Source organism: Lemur catta, chromosome 25 (assembly GCF_020740605.2).
Source record: "Lemur catta isolate mLemCat1 chromosome 25, mLemCat1.pri, whole genome shotgun sequence".
NCBI lineage: Eukaryota > Metazoa > Chordata > Mammalia > Primates > Lemuridae > Lemur > Lemur catta.
The window spans coordinates 12829073-12844402 of NC_059152.1; the positions used below are offsets into that span (position 1 = coordinate 12829073).

Below are 15330 nucleotides of genomic sequence, written 5' to 3' on the forward strand. Positions count from 1 at the left end.
CTCTGTCACCCTGGGTCCCCTGCTCTCTCTGCGTGTTCCCTGCTCTGTCACCCTGGGTCCCCTGCTCTCTCTGCATGCTCCCTGCTCTGTCGTCCTGGGTCCCCTGCTCTATCATCACAGCTGCCTAACTGGCGCTTCAATGTGTATGTCCGGTGCATACGACTTCCTGACTATGGGCTGGGACAACGGCTAGGCTCCTAGGCTTAGTCCACTATTTGTATGTGTGCAGAGCTCTGCGTCTAGGCTTCCCTCTTCTGACAGCCACTACACTCCCTCCCTGAAGTAAGTAAAAAAAACAGAACACAGAAAAGGTACCTGAGACAGATTCTCCTCTGGCTCAGCACTGGGGGGAGGACGGGAGCCCACTGCGGAAGGAATGGAACACCAGGGGGTCTCGGGGTGGGGTGGAGGCAGTTCCAGAGGCCTTGGGAGGAGATGACTTGCCTGAATGTCTGTGGCACTAGAAGGACAGGAGGGACCTGAAGCCAGACACCCATGAAATCACCCCCATCAGCTCACTGGATCTCATCCATTAATCCATCAGGCCTGCTTTGTTCCACGGCGCCCCTGGGAAGCGACACTGCACTGACCAATTACAGCATCTTAAACATGCAACCCACACGTGGCACTTGCCCCACTCAGACCCACAGCTTCACCTTAAATAAAGAAACCGCGACCTTCCCAGATCCAAGGCGATTCCATGCAGCCCAAAGGAGGGAAGGAAAAGCCAGGGACCCCTGCAGCTGACTCACACCTGATGTCACCACTGACCCGTGTGTCTGCTCCAAGCAAGCCCCCTCCTGGGTCAGAGAGGCACGGCCAACACCGGCTCCAGAGCCGCCTGCAGGAGGGGAGAGAAAAGCCCTCGCTGGACTCTGCAGCACCGTCTCCACCCGCTCCCTCATTTCCTCCAAGCCCTGTTCGCAGACGAGGAAACGCAGGCCCGTGTCCCACGGCCGCTCAGCAGTGATGGCAGGATTTGAACCCAGGTCTAACATGACAGCCCAGGCTCCTGACCACTGCACCGTCCTTCCGCATAACCCTCAACAGAATCAAACGTCCAGGTTTTTACACAGGTTATTCTTCCTTGAAATCATCACAGTGTCTCCATTAATCTGCAATCCAGGTGCAAACTGTCTTAATCAGAGCCACCAGCAAACCACACGCAACTTTGTCAACTGACAGCGCTAGTCCTCAGCCCTCGCGGGGACTGCTGCATTGCCATAGTCATCAGTTTGTCTTCTGCTGGTCACTCACCTGCAGCTTCAAAAGCAAGCTAGAAACTGAACTAATGAAACCAAAAGAACGTTTACTGTTAATAATTAAGACCTTCTGGAAAAGTTTTGACATAACACACTCTATTCAGATAGTACCAGGGCAAGATGTTGAAAAAACCAATTGCCAATTAGAGTTTCTAAAAAAATTAATTATATACCCACAGAGTTAAAAACCAAATCCCTGTACAATTTTTCAAAGGCAAGTTACAAGAGACTAAGGGGTGACACTGGGAAATAATCTCTTAGCCATCAAACACTGGAGAGGGAAGGGCCTCGGGCCTGGAGCTGAGACCACCCAGGAATCCAGACTATACTCCCCCGCGGCTCCCTGTGTCTTGGTCACCCACATCAGCAGCTGCAGTGAAGGTCAGGAAGGGGAGCACAGGCCTCCGTAATCGGCACCTGCCAGGCCTGAAGCTGCAGCCCTGCACCAGCAAGAGGGAAACCTGCTATCTGTCGCTCGAAGGTTCAGGGCCTACAGCTCTACCACCAGGACAGCCAGACCTGACTGGCTCCAGAGCCACACTGTAGGTAGCTGGAGGCACATTCAAATTCCAGCCCCTGCTTTGCTATTGCGCGACCTGTGGGACAAGCGAACAACCTTGGGGTTCATCAGAAACCGGATGTGCGAATGTGGGAAGGAAACCTGTTCCTGACGTTCCTCCGGGCGTGCTGAGAAGCAAGTTCCATGAGCAGTGGCTCTAAACCCTTTCGGACATCTCAGTGACAAGGAGGACGGAAATCTGAAGTACCAGGAATTACACCTTACAAAAAAAGACGCCGTATCATAACTTGCCAAAATCTCTCATTTACAAATACAATGTAAAGTATGAGGCTTTAGCAATAATATCCTGTTGGAGAAACAAAGATAATCTTTACAGAAGAAATGGCAACCAACGTAACAACATTCCCCTGGTGACACAGGTGGTAAAGTCAGGATCTTACGCAACCTCCAAAGCATCCTAAGAAAAGAATCACTGTAGAATATTCCTAAACTACAGAAGAGGTGGGAGGCTGGCATGCCTCTGGACTGACCCAATCACAAACTCTTAAAGTTGCTTTATAAAAAAATACTAGTTTTGGGCTGGTTCATTCATTTAAGCTGCATATGTGTGTAAATTTCTTGTTAAACAAATTTTTTAATGAACTTTTCAAAAGTATGCAAAAATAAAACAGCATAATGAACTCCATGAACCCATCAGTCAACTTCAACAGCACATTTGGCAAATCTTGTTCTCCCATAATTGTTGCCCCTAGATGTGATATCACCGTAGCCATAAATACTTTAGTTTGTATTTCCAAATGATAAGGATTTTTTAAAAACATAACCCCAATGCCATTATCACCATTAATAAAATAGGAATGGCTTAATTTCATCTACTAGCCCAGGCTTGTTCAACTTACCTCTAATTTTAAAAGAAAGTCTCTCACTCAACAAATGTTGGTTTGTTTTATGATTGTAAGATCCTTGAAGGAAGACGGTGTTTCTCTGCAGACTCTAGCACTCAGCATGGTAACATGCATACAGAAAATGCTTCTGAATGGGTTCATGCTCACCAGCTGCTCATCTCTCAAAAATAAAAGCCAGAAGTACTTCTGTCTATATGGGTTCCAGGAATTGGGAGCAGACAGATGCAGATGTACACGTTCAAGTGACAGCTGCCAGTTTCCTTCATCAGAAACAGAAGGCAAGGAGCTGGTTTGTCATAAAGGTGGGTACAGCCATCCCACAGTATCCTCAGGGCACTGGTTGCAGGAAACTCCAAAGATACCAAAACCCAAGGGTGCTCCAGCGCCTTATGTAAAATGATGTAATGTTTCCATGAAACCTATGCACATCCTCCTGTATACTTTAAAGCATCTCTAAATTACAGTGTAAATGCTATGTAAATAGTTGTTATACAGCACTGGTTTTTAAAATTTATATTACTTTTTACTGTTGTGTTTTATATTTTTTGGGTTTTTTTCCCTCCGAGTATTTTCCATCTGTGGTTGGTTGAATTCCCAGATGTGGAGCCAGCGATACGGAAGGCCGACTCCAATCTGACACGTGAGAAGAGGAAAGGCCGTAACCGGTCCATGAGAAGATGCTCTTTCCTCCCTCGCCAGTTTAACACATGAAGTCAGAATGTGTCTCACAATCAGTGACGTCCTAAGGTGCTGTGGGCCAAGCCACGCCCCTGACACACTATTACCAGCCCATGCTCCTGCATCGGAATCTGCGGGATGTATGTCAGTGGCTTAGAAGAAAATCCCAGAAACAACAATGAAGCACTCTTAATCCCCAGAAACCAAATCATGGTGGGAATGGAATGGATGGTGAATTGGAGAGTTAGGCAAAATTCCCAGAAGAGTCAAAAGTTGGCTAACTCAAACACAACTTCCAAGCTTTTGTAAGAGCCCAGAACCAATAGTTCTTAGTGCTTTTATTTTTTTTTTTAAGAAATGCTACATGACCAACACTCTTGGGGGCACAATGGATGACTGTGTTGGAAAAAACAGGCACTTACACTCAAAAAGTGACTCAAGAGTGCTTGGATTCTGAAATCAAAGTTTCAGGAATACCTTACCCTGTGAGTTTCACTTATATTTTCCTTTGTATCCATGCGTATGAGTGATAGATGGAGAAATCGATGTCTAGCTCTGAAAGAGCTCCTTCAATACGTAGAAAATAAGAACACTAACTGGTAAGAAACCACCATGTCGCAGTTCAGTGGACAGTGTTTTTTCTCTCCTAGCAGTCCATAAAACAATGCATGTTTGACAAATAATGGCTCTTAGCATTGATGAAAAAGGTGTGTTCCAGACACAGGGGAAATCAGTGATGATCAAGAGTGAGGCAGGAAGACACACAACTAGGTGAACTCCCCGGCCTAGGGGATGGGGCAGGGCAAAGGTGGGAGGGGAAGGAGGGGAAGGGGGAGGCGAAGGGCAGGCCTTTTAAAGGTCACAGAGCCAAGATCTAGGTCAATGGGCAAGCCCCTGCGGCAGGAAGGACGAGGACAGTGAGACTTCAAGGCATCCCACGCTGAGCCAACAAGCTCACCATCCAGGACAGCCCTATAAACCTCCGACATGAGAGTCACCTGTACTTACCCGGATCCTGATAATAGAGTGCTTAATTTACGGGCAGCTCCAAAACGCAGGCCTTTAATTTGCAGCAGTTCCTCAAGGGCTCAAAGGGCAATTTAGCTAAGAAAGACCCTTCATTTGAAGTGCATCATTTTTCTAGGGCAGCACCGCGTCAGGAAGAAAAGAGGTCATTCCTTGGACTGGTCTCTACAGGATAGATGAAGAAACCTCAATGACCACTCTTGAGTTTGAAGACCTCTATGTTCTTTGCTACCATGTAAATGTCCCAGTTGTTTTATCCAGAAATGCACTGCAGGCATGGTACCCAACCCCATGGAAACTCTAATGGCCCCTCGTAAGTGCCAATGGCCTCTATGAGAAGCAGCTGCATGCTCTCAGCTTGGGAACCAGAATGAGCTACAATTTCCCACAGTTCCACCTCCCTAAATGGCTGTGGCCGATGAAGTCACATCTCTATTCTATTTTCCACAAATACTACAGATCACAAAGCCTCAATACTACCCACATTGCCAAGAATAACCTCCCTCTCCAAAGCCCAAGTACCTGGCAGGCTTCTGACCTCTGTGTTTTCCTGCAAATGTGAATCAACAACCCCACCACCATCCCCCCACCCACAGCAACTCAGCAAGGTCACGTCGTGCTGGGAATCCTGTGCTGGGACAGGTGCTCACGGGCCCAAGAGGATTTCTCATTAAATGATGACGTATGTGGAGAGTACTCTACGAATGCGCCATGTTCTTGAATGGCGTGCCTGACAACCAACGGCTTCCCCAACTGAACCTGGCACTTCCCAGAAGTCAGCTCAGGAATCAAGAAATGAGATTGTTCCACAAGCATATTCTAAGAAGCCGATCAGCAAATTAAACTGCTGGCACCTCAGGCAGCCACAGGTACATGGTCGTGGAGCGGACATGAGAGCATACATAACATGTCAGCCACGATGTTAAAGTCATCCAGGAGACCATGCTGGACAAGAACAGATGACCCAAGATGTCCACCACTAGAAAACCAAAGGCAACAACCCTTGGGAAGGAAAACTGGCTTGTTTATTTAGCAAAAGAAACCCAGGAGTACAGAGATCACCAAAAAAAGAGGCACAGCTGAAACCAGGAGCTACTTCTGAAGCAAAGCGAGCCACAGAGACTCACCTTCCCCATGAACCTGTGGGATCACCAATTTAACACTGCAGCCCACCCCTCCACCCAATTCCTAGTCCCCATACGCTGCTCTACTTTTTGCCATAGCACGTAGCATCTTTTCCCCGGCTATGTAATTGACTTTATGACGCTTACTGTCTAGCTCTCCCCAGACCCCCACTAGAATGAAAGTTCCACGAGTACAGGGATTTTGTGTCTGGTATGTTCCTGGTGTACTTACTTCTAAACACCCAAGCAGTGCCTGGACAGGTGAACTAAAGATAGCATTCCTGGGACTCCCACACCTGGGGTTAATCCTGAGGATTAAGCACACGGCCAAAGGTCAGGCAATCTTCACACTGTTAGGAGAACAAGGTCAAGTTCCACTCTGAGGACAAAGGCATTGGTGAGCACACACCAATGCCTTCAACGTCATTCTCCAGGGAGCAGAGGTCCTTGCCAGGCCCAGCCGATCCCAGAACCCACTCACGAGGGTACAGGGCTGCAACTGCCAAGACATCCCTCCTCCGTGAGAAAGCTCACATACTAGGTGCTCAAGAAATACTGCAAGAATGAATGAAAGGGATCAGAGCCTGTTTTCACTTCTGCCCTTGCCAGAGGGGCAGCTGAGGACCTACCGTTCTGGACAGGCAAAGGCATGGGGGGGGGGGGGGTAAGAACAAAAATTTGATGGAGCAAAAGGTAAAAATGAAGCAAAGAGCAAAACGGACGAGCGCTACTGTCAAAGCCTTCCCGTGAGGGCATCTGCTCCAAGATGCCTTCCAGGAACGTTCTGAAATGATGCGGCAGGGCGTGGGCACTGCCAAGGAGGCCCAGGGCACGGGAAGAAGCCACATCCCGCACCCCGGCTGGCAGAACCCGCAGCCCGGCGCGCAGACGAACCCCCACTGCCTCCGGAGGCCTGGGGAGATTCCTCCTGCCAGACACCCTGGGTCTGCCTCCTGCCAGCTCTGTGACCTCGGGAAAGTCACTTAACCTTTCTGTGCTTCAATTTCTTCAACAGTAAAATAGGAGAAGTAAAAGAGCTGCCATGAGGGGTAAAAGGGAACGTGCCTGGCCCGCAGCGGGTGCTACGAAAGCGAAAAGTTAAACGTCACATCAGCCCTCCTCAAAAGCACAGGGGAAAGAAACGACATCACAGGGAACAGTGACTATGGCCGTGGTTCTCACGGAGGGTGACTCTGCCCACCCGCCTCCCCCCCCTCCCCCCCACGGCAATGTCCGCAGACATTTCCAGTTGTTGCAGCTTGGCAGGGCTGGGGGAAGGGGTGCTAATGGCATGTGGTGGGTGGAGGGCAGGAAGCTGCCGGGCGGGCATCCTACAGTGCAGGGGGCGGCCTTCCACAACAAAAAATTATCCAGCCCACAATGTCCACAGTGCCAGAAGTGAGAAACCCTGAATAAGAGCAACCTGTGCCCCCAAGTACCTTTGTCCCCGCCCAAACACATGTCCTGATTTGGGCTCTGGAAATTCAGAACTCTACCCCCTTCCCTCTGGCCACTCCTCCTCTGTAGGAGGTAGGGACAGGAACCTGCTAGCCCTGGCAGGACCAGGTGGCCAGCAAGAGTGGCCTGGGAGAGAGTCCCTGCTCCATGGGGAGCTCCCAGAAGGCAGGGCCGGAAGGGACAGTTCACCAGGGCAGGCGGGCAGCCCGGCAAGGGCAGGCTGAGCTACGAGGGATCGGCCCACTTCCCAGCTGCCAGGCAGTGACCCCTCAACCGCGTCTTCCTGACAGCTGGCCTCAGTAAGACACAGGGCTCACACACTCCCAAAGCCTGGGTAAGCTTTTTAAATGTGAGCTCGTAAGTGAGAATCTACGTGACAGGTTTTGTTTTTTTCAAAATCCAGCCCTGAGGAGTCACTGCCGTCTACATTTTGGCATGCGAGGAAATCCACTCCGTACGGGATGACCCCTGCTTCTGGGGCCGGCTCTACTGCTGCACTTGGCTGAGTGCAGAGGTGCCAAGTGTGGCCCCCCGTGCTGCGAGAGGCGAGAGCCGGGCAGGAGCACAGCGCCACCTGCCTCGCTGGGCCGGCAGCCCTGCAACAGGAGAGGGGCCTCCACCAGGGAAGACACATCAGTGCCTTAAGCTTGTTTTGTTTTGTTTTTATTATTTCCTAGAAATGGGCACATGGTCTACAAAGGAGAAGGGTGCGGGAGGCTTTCTTGACTGGACAGGTAAACTAAAGATAGCAGTTCCAGTGCCCCCACCCCTGGGGTGAAGCTTTAAGGTCAAGCACACAGCCACAGGTCAGGGAATCTTTCACACTGTTGAAGAACATGGTCAAGTTCTGCTCTGAGGACACAGGTGCTGAGCACACACCGATGCATTCAACGTCATTCTCCCGGGAGGAGACAGCCTCGCCAGGCCCAGCCCTTCCTGAACCCCCACAGGAGGGCATGGGGGCACAACTGCCATGACACCCTTCCTCCCTGAGAAACCTCACCAGCAAGGCAGTCTACAGGCAGGGACCCCAGACTACAATAGTGGAACAAGGGTCCCCAACAGCAGCACAGAATCGGAGACCTACCCAAGGCGATGGGGACCTTTCAGTCATGGAAATGAGACCAGGCCTCCTTCGAACCAAGTGGCACATTTGCAGGGGTGACAATCAGCATGTTAACTACTACCATGGCATGGGTACAGAAGCGGGTCTGAGAGGCCGCTGAGGTGGCAGGATTCAACCCTTCAGTTGCTGAACATGGGACAGGGATCCCAAGGGAGGACCAGGGTAGCCAGGGGCAGGGGGGCACTCGGTGGTCTCGAGATAGTGGCGTATTTCATAACCAGCATGGAACTATCTCACTATTAAATCTGCGTGGCCTGGCTGTGCAGGTGTGTTCCCATCTAGACACCTGTCCGGCTTGTACGTCTCAGCATCATCCAAGCAAACAGAGCTTCCAGAACATGCTGCACAAGGGCAAAAGCAGGAAAACCAAAAGGGAGGGTAGGCTTGGCCAGGTTTGCCTGTTTTCTCACCACGCGAATTCTGCTGGGCCCGCCAAGAGACTCCACAGGTTTTTCCCAGGAATACCCTCCCTCCCTCCGAGGACCCCAGCCAGAACCTCACAGTCAACCGCTCACGCCCGTGTCTCTGCCACAGGCAGCCTCCCAGCACGCCCAGCTCCTTCCACCAGGCCCACTAGTGGCCTCTGGATTTGCCAGAGGTTATGCCGGACAGCAGCCGTGCCTGCTTTGCCACTGACATAGGCGTCTTCCCCAGTGACTTCTCTCCCTGAAAAGATGTGAAGAACATGAACAATGGCAATGAGGAAATATACATATGCCTTCCCCTCCACCCCTGCAATCATCATTCTGACCACTTCTCAAACACCTCTTCCTGTGATCCAAACCGAGACCCGCCACCCCAGGAGCTAGGCTGGAGAGATGTACAGAGGGCCTGAAGCCCCCACACCACCCTTCTCGTCTTCCCAGGTGTCCCCCAGCCCAAGGTCTGCCAGAGCCTGGGCAAGTCGACACCACTCAGTGCTGGGTACGGCAGCTTCTTTTTCACTTTTTGCTGGAAGGTCCAGGGAAGAGCTCACTACTTTTGCACCGCTGAGCAGTCACAATCTGTTTCCATTATGCTTGAGCACCCGGAGGCAGCCACAACATAGCTCCGGAAAAGGGAAACTTTATTTTCTTTAAAGAGGGAAGTTTGTATTACAGCACCATTTGTCAGATTCTCTGGCTATACGGTATTCTTCCCCCGCTACTGTCCTCCCCACCTCAACCTCAAACTCTCATTTCAAATGGACTCTCTTTAAATTCCAAACCGATTACAGCAAGGAGCTGCACGGGTCTCCCTTCCGCATCCACCCACAGACACGCTCGCAGATCTGCCACCGCCCGCAAACTGCACAGCAGCCCCGCACTCAAACCCCAACCGCACACGCTGTGGGCGATCACAGCCACCACCCCTTGCGAGGGGAGCAGGGCTGCAGAGGGCGGCTGGGGGAGCCAGAGCCCGTCTCCCTACCCAGGGACACGTCCATCAGGGACACTCCAGGTGTCGAACCGGTGGCAACGCAAGCTGCGCCCTGCGTCCACTGTCTTGCTGACTGCCCGCTAACGGGGACTCCGACACCACACCCGGGTACAAGAGAGCGGGCATGGGTCTGGACAACTTTCCAAAACGCCAGTCCTTGGCAGCATCAACGTTCACAGCACAAACTCCAGACAAACCAATCAGATCAATCTCAAAAGTATGGATGAGGGATAAAAACGACAACCACAAAAAAAAACTGTTTCTGGAAACAATTTTCCAGGAATCAACAAGACATTTAAGATTCCTGGTTCACTGAATTTTCAAGGGGATAGTCAAGCTTTTCTCTTTTTTTTTCTTTTTTTTTTTTAGATACCAGTTATTCAACATCCACTATCTGCAAGCACCTACTAATAGTATTTAATTCTCCCAAAAAACGCCACAAGATAAAAACGATTATCCCCACTATAAAGATGAGGAGACTGAGGGTCAGAAGGGTCAGTAAATCAGCAAAGGTCACTAAGCAGAAAGAGGCAGAGGGTCTCAGTGCCAAGACGTGGATCTGGGGCATTTCCCTCCATGTGGTTGCTGACCACCCAGCTCAGAACATTTCGTGGTTCACTGTGATCACCAAATTAAGGACCAGTAGGTAAGTCAGTCTGGCATTTGAAGCTTTCTACAACTGAGTTCCAAATTCCTCCAATTCTACACCCTGATGTTGCCCCACGTGAGCACCATGTTCCAGCCACATGGGGGTCTTCACCATTCCGGCAAGTGACCCGCACCCTCCCGGCAAGTGACCCGCACCCTCCCCTGCACCCTCCCATGCTGCCGACAAGGTCCTGCCTGAAGTCCCCCAGCCCAGGCCAGCGCTGCGGCATCTGTGCCAGCTCAGCGAAGAAGGGTGATGCTGCCGCGGAAAGTGAACAAGCTGCTAGGGCCGGGGCCATGGCCCTCAGCGTCCTCTTACCCCCACGCACCCGGGGAGACAGGCAAGGACCGGGTCTTGGGCTCCGCACACGCTTGCAGCAGAGATCATTCTTCACATACTGGAAAACCCTTCCCTTTCCGTCCTAGACAGCCACACTTCACCCAGAGGCAGCTTCATTTCAACAGAAATCCCGTCCTCTTGTCTGAGGCTCCATCCACCGCCAACATACCAGGGCCCAGGGGAGACTCAACGTGATGGAAATTTTAAAGCATTTGAGATGCTCAAAGGAAAGGCATCCTTGAAGTGCAAATCGTCCATTTAGGGGGAAAGAGCAAAATATGGGGGGAAGGGTATCAACAGAAATGTAAATGAAATGTAACTTTAAACAATATCATGCATAAATTGCTTTAACACACACATCCTGAACCTCAGCGCTGAGCTGTGCAGCAGCGCCTGGGGTTGGTCTGCAGCACTCACTCCTGCTTAGCTTAGTAACTCTGCAATCGGAGGTGAGCTGGCTTTCTGGGTTTTGCCGAATGGAGAATAACAGTTCTGCAATGAGTTATTTAACAGGCAGGACACAATGACGAGCCCGGCTTGGGCTGCTGAAGCAGCAGAAATCCTACTTAGACTCCCCCCCAGACGATCCCCGAAGCCTGCCACTGCAGCCTGGCACCCTGCAAAACGTCAGGCTGTGGAGAAACTGGCTCAACAGGGAACGAGAGCCCTGACTTGAACAGTATAAAACAAGAGAAGAAATACAAACTCACTTATCTCGGTGGGGGGAAAAAAAAAAAACTACACCTAGTATTTAAATTCCACTCTTCCATGCTTGGCCTGCTATCTTTTTCACGTCCATACTTTACAAGCTAAACAAACCACATACTTTCTTTTATCATGAGGATGAACTAAATTTGGAGAGGCTTCTAACGTCTAAACCCACTGGGACAATTCAGGAGGGAGAAGACTGTGCAGTTTTCCTGCAGGACAGCGACTGAGGACAGCAGGGTTCCACTTCCCCTCCAGGAGCTGTCTTAGGGCTTCCCCTCTTGTCTCGGGGTCCACAGCTCTAAGTTAACGAGTCTTCTACTGCAATTTCAAATGTACCTCGTCCTCAACCAACAAATCACTAAATCATTCTAAGGGCTAGGATTAAATTTTATGGTTCGTTGACAGAAAGAATAGAATCCCAAATCACCAATCCCTGTATAATTGCTCATTTCCCCCACTTTTTCTACATGGTGTCAGTACGGCCACCAGGCCACAAGGAATTCTTGGGTTTTTTTAACTAAGAATCATACTTCAGAGGTATCTGAAGACTTCAACATGGAAGACCCCATAAAGCTGTGGTTCCCAGCCCCCAGGGCTCAGCCTGGTCCCAGTCCAGCCCTGTTAGGAAACGACCCTCACATCCTCCTGGCTCCACCTCCCCCATCCACTCCCTGTCTGTGGAAAAACTGTCTTCCATGAAACTTAGGAACTGGGCCGCACAGCAGGAGGTGAGTGAGCAGCTTCATCTGTATTTACAGGTGCTCCCCATTGCTTGCATCACCCCCTGATTTTTGGCCTGAGCACCCACCTCCCTTCCCCCAAACTGTGGAAAAATTGTCTTCCACGAAACTGGACCCTGGTGCCAAAAAAGTTGGGACGGCTGCCTTAAAGCATCCAACAACTGAAGCCCACCAGAGTGAGAAACCAGCGCCTGGGAAGCTAACACACACTTGCTGTTTCTAATCACCTGTGCTGATGAAAGCGGCAGACCAAGGAAGGAGAAACACCGAGGCTGGTGGATGTGTTTGGTCCTCTTTGCATAAAAGGCAAAAAGCTTCGCCAGGTCTCACCAGCACACCAGGCTATGTGGCGTAGCCAAGGCACAGTATACTGGGAGGCAAAGTTTTTAAAATCCTTCCAGTTTAACGTGACCATGGTTTTCAAAGGACTGCACTGCTTCCACTGGCTGCGTGCTCTTTACCGTTCATGAATAAACGAGGTCTTCACTACACCTACAATTTCAAAAAAAAACAGGGCTGAGAGTACCAAGTCAGCTAAGATGCAAGCTAGGCCAATTCAGCACCTGGAAAGGCTGTCTTCATTTCTGCCCTCTAGATAAAGCAAATCCATGAAATACACCAAAAGCCAAGTAAGACACCAACCTCCCCCTAATACCTTCAGCTGGGAATGAATGAATGAAGCAATGAAGGAAACCTCTAAAGCAGCCAAATCTCAGCACTGACACTTAGGGGTCTGACTTCAAGGCTAAAGTCTGTTCCTGTAGTCAGTCCTGTTTGGGTTGTTCCGGGACACCATTCCCTTGTCCAACCTAACCCGTGCTCCACCTTTACTAACTCACAATTTCCTGGACTTGCGGTGACACTAAACATCACAGGAATGAGGGTTATGGAATTTTTGGAAAAGATAACTCTGTTCTCAAAGCCGATTAGCCAGCAAAACACCACAACCCCCTTCGGCCCCGCATGTGCACAAGCCCAGCGGCCGAAGCCCTGCTCTCCCCGGGGGCGCACGGCCTCAGGACCGCGCTGTCCGGGCTCCTCCCGGCGCAATTCCCCCAGGAGACCCGGGGGTCGTCCGGAGTGCGGGACGAGGCCGCGGAACCGCAGAGGCTCACACGCTCTCCACAGCCTAACCACGCGGCCCCTGGAGCAGGTCGAAACACACCCACACAAGAGGGACCCCATCCGTGTAACCGGGAGCGGGACTGAAATGCAAGCGCAGGAGGCCACGTCCGGCCCGCGCGCCAGGCTGCGGCCCGGCCGGGCAGAGCGTACCGCGGCGGCCGCGAGGGGCTGGCCGTGCCCGGGCTCGCTCCGGGCGCAGGGGCGCGGGGGCCGCTGTTGACGCCGGCCCGGGGTTTTATTTGGCACAGGAGTGGCTGCGCCCCCGCGCCCTAAACACAAGCAGCAGAGAAGGTGGCAGAAGCCCGGAGCCCACCCCCCGCGGAGTGACAAGGGGCAGAGGGTGAGGATTTGCAGCCGCTAGTGTGGAAGGGCGGAAAGAAACTTGGACTCCTCTCCCCTGATGTACACGACGCGCTGGGAAGGCGGCCGCCTCTCTCCTCCCGCCCGCTTTGTGTTTGCCAACACCCCCAGCCCTAAACTTCCCGCCGCAGGGATGAGGACCCCCGCGGCCGGACGAGACCCCAATTACGGGGAGCAGGGAGAGGGGCGACGTCGCGCGGGCGGCGAGGGAAGAAAGGCTGCGCCGGCCGCCCTCTCCGGAGCCGGGGCGAGCAGAGGGGCCCGGGCGCCCGCGGGGAGGCCGGGGCGGGGCGGGCGGCCCGAGCGGAGGTCCGGGCACGGGAGCGCGGGAGCGGCGGCCCGCGGAGGGCCCGGCGGGGCAGGGGCGCGGAGGGGCGGCCCGGGGGCCGGGCCGTGGCGGCGCTCACTCACCTTCCTGCCGGCGCCGCCGCCCGCGCCCCCGGCCAGCGCGGAGCCGCCCCCCGAGTACATGTAGTAGGCGATGCCCAGCACCCACAGGAAGGCGAAGCAGAGCAGCATCCGCGAGCGCCGCCGCATTCTCCCGACTCGGCCGCCGGCCGCGGCCGCTGCTGCCGAGTGCTGCCTGGGCCGGCCGCGGGCGCTGGGCGGCGGAGCGCAGGAAGGGGAAGGGCGCGGCGGCGGCTCCTCCTCCCGCCGGGGCTGCTGCGCGGCGGCGCGCACTGGGCACCCGAGCTCCGCCCCGGGCCGGCAGCGCCGCGCGGCGCCCGAGCAGGAAGCGGCGGCCTCGAGGCGGCGAGGGGGTCAGGGAGCAGAGGGCGACCAATCGGCGGCGCCTGCGGGGGCCGGGGCGCGGGCCGCGGGAGGGGACCGCCGCGTCTCCATGGCTGCGGCACGCCGCGCTCCGCCGGGGGCCTGGGCGCCGCCCCGCCCCTCAGCGTGCGCCCGGCCGCCGGCCGTCCCCTCCCCCGTGAGTGACAGGTGGCTGCCCCGGGACCGGGAGGAGCGCGCGCACACAGGCGTGCACGCGCACACAGGGGCTCTCGGTTACTGGGGCACTGGGGGCCTCAGCCCTTCCCTGCCCACATTGTCACCTCCTCGGTGTTTGGTCTTTGGGACCACCTCAGACCCTTAGCAAGCTCTCTTATTGGCCAACGGTCCTGACTTTTTTGGTGCAAACCCCCCTCCCGGACTTTGCTGCAGTTTTCTTGCTAATCTTGCAACAAACATCCCTGACCCCTTGGAGTCGATTAATTAATTGATTGATTTAGGCGGAGGTGGGAGCCTCGAGGTAGAAACTGTGAAGGTAATTTTCAAGGGAACATTTTTCTGGGGGTGCACAGAGCTCTTAATAGCAGGGGTGTTGCTGTTTTAAATAAACATGAAATGAGGAAGAAGGAAGACACTGTATATTTTTTAAATCTTTTCGTTTTGGTTAGTTGCTTTCAATACACTAAGCGTCTTTAAAAGATACAAGAAAGCAGATCTCTCTTGTAACAGAATCTGTGTAACCTTGGTGGTGCCCTTGTAACACTCCAAGTTTCCAGTGTCCCTAGGAAAGAAATGTTACTTAGTACTTGATATATTAAATGTTTTCGGGAGCTTCCCAGCCTAGGGGATAATGGCATCTGCCCGAATGTAAATCTCTGCGCACTTCCTCAACAAAACAAAAACACAAACAAGCCTTCAGCATTGCTAAGAGAGAACGCCATGAACTGAGCTTCAATTTACTTAGGCACAAAGAAAAAAAAGACATCCAATTCCAACAGAGCTCCTCCACTATTGCCAGGAACTTAAGTGAAGTGCGGGCTTGTCACCTCTAAAAAGAGAAAGTCCAACACCAAGAACTAAAAACTGAACACAGGTTGAACTTTATTGATCAAGGAAAGAGATTTGAAAGAACATGGAACAAAAGTTGGCAGCCTTAAAG

General features: G+C 52.7%; 1 protein-coding gene across 1 annotated transcript in view; it reads right to left on the reverse strand.

The window, feature by feature from the left end:
• The window catches only part of GALNT2 (polypeptide N-acetylgalactosaminyltransferase 2), a 189170-nt gene extending 175125 nt beyond the window's left edge, over nt 1–14045 (reverse strand). Inside the window, exon 1 of the mRNA XM_045537230.1 lies at nt 13854–14045. Within this exon, the coding sequence (XP_045393186.1) occupies nt 13854–13979 (126 nt within the window). The 5' untranslated portion in view covers nt 13980–14045. The remainder of the gene's footprint in view (nt 1–13853) is intronic.
• Between the last annotated feature and the right edge of the window lie 1285 nt (nt 14046–15330).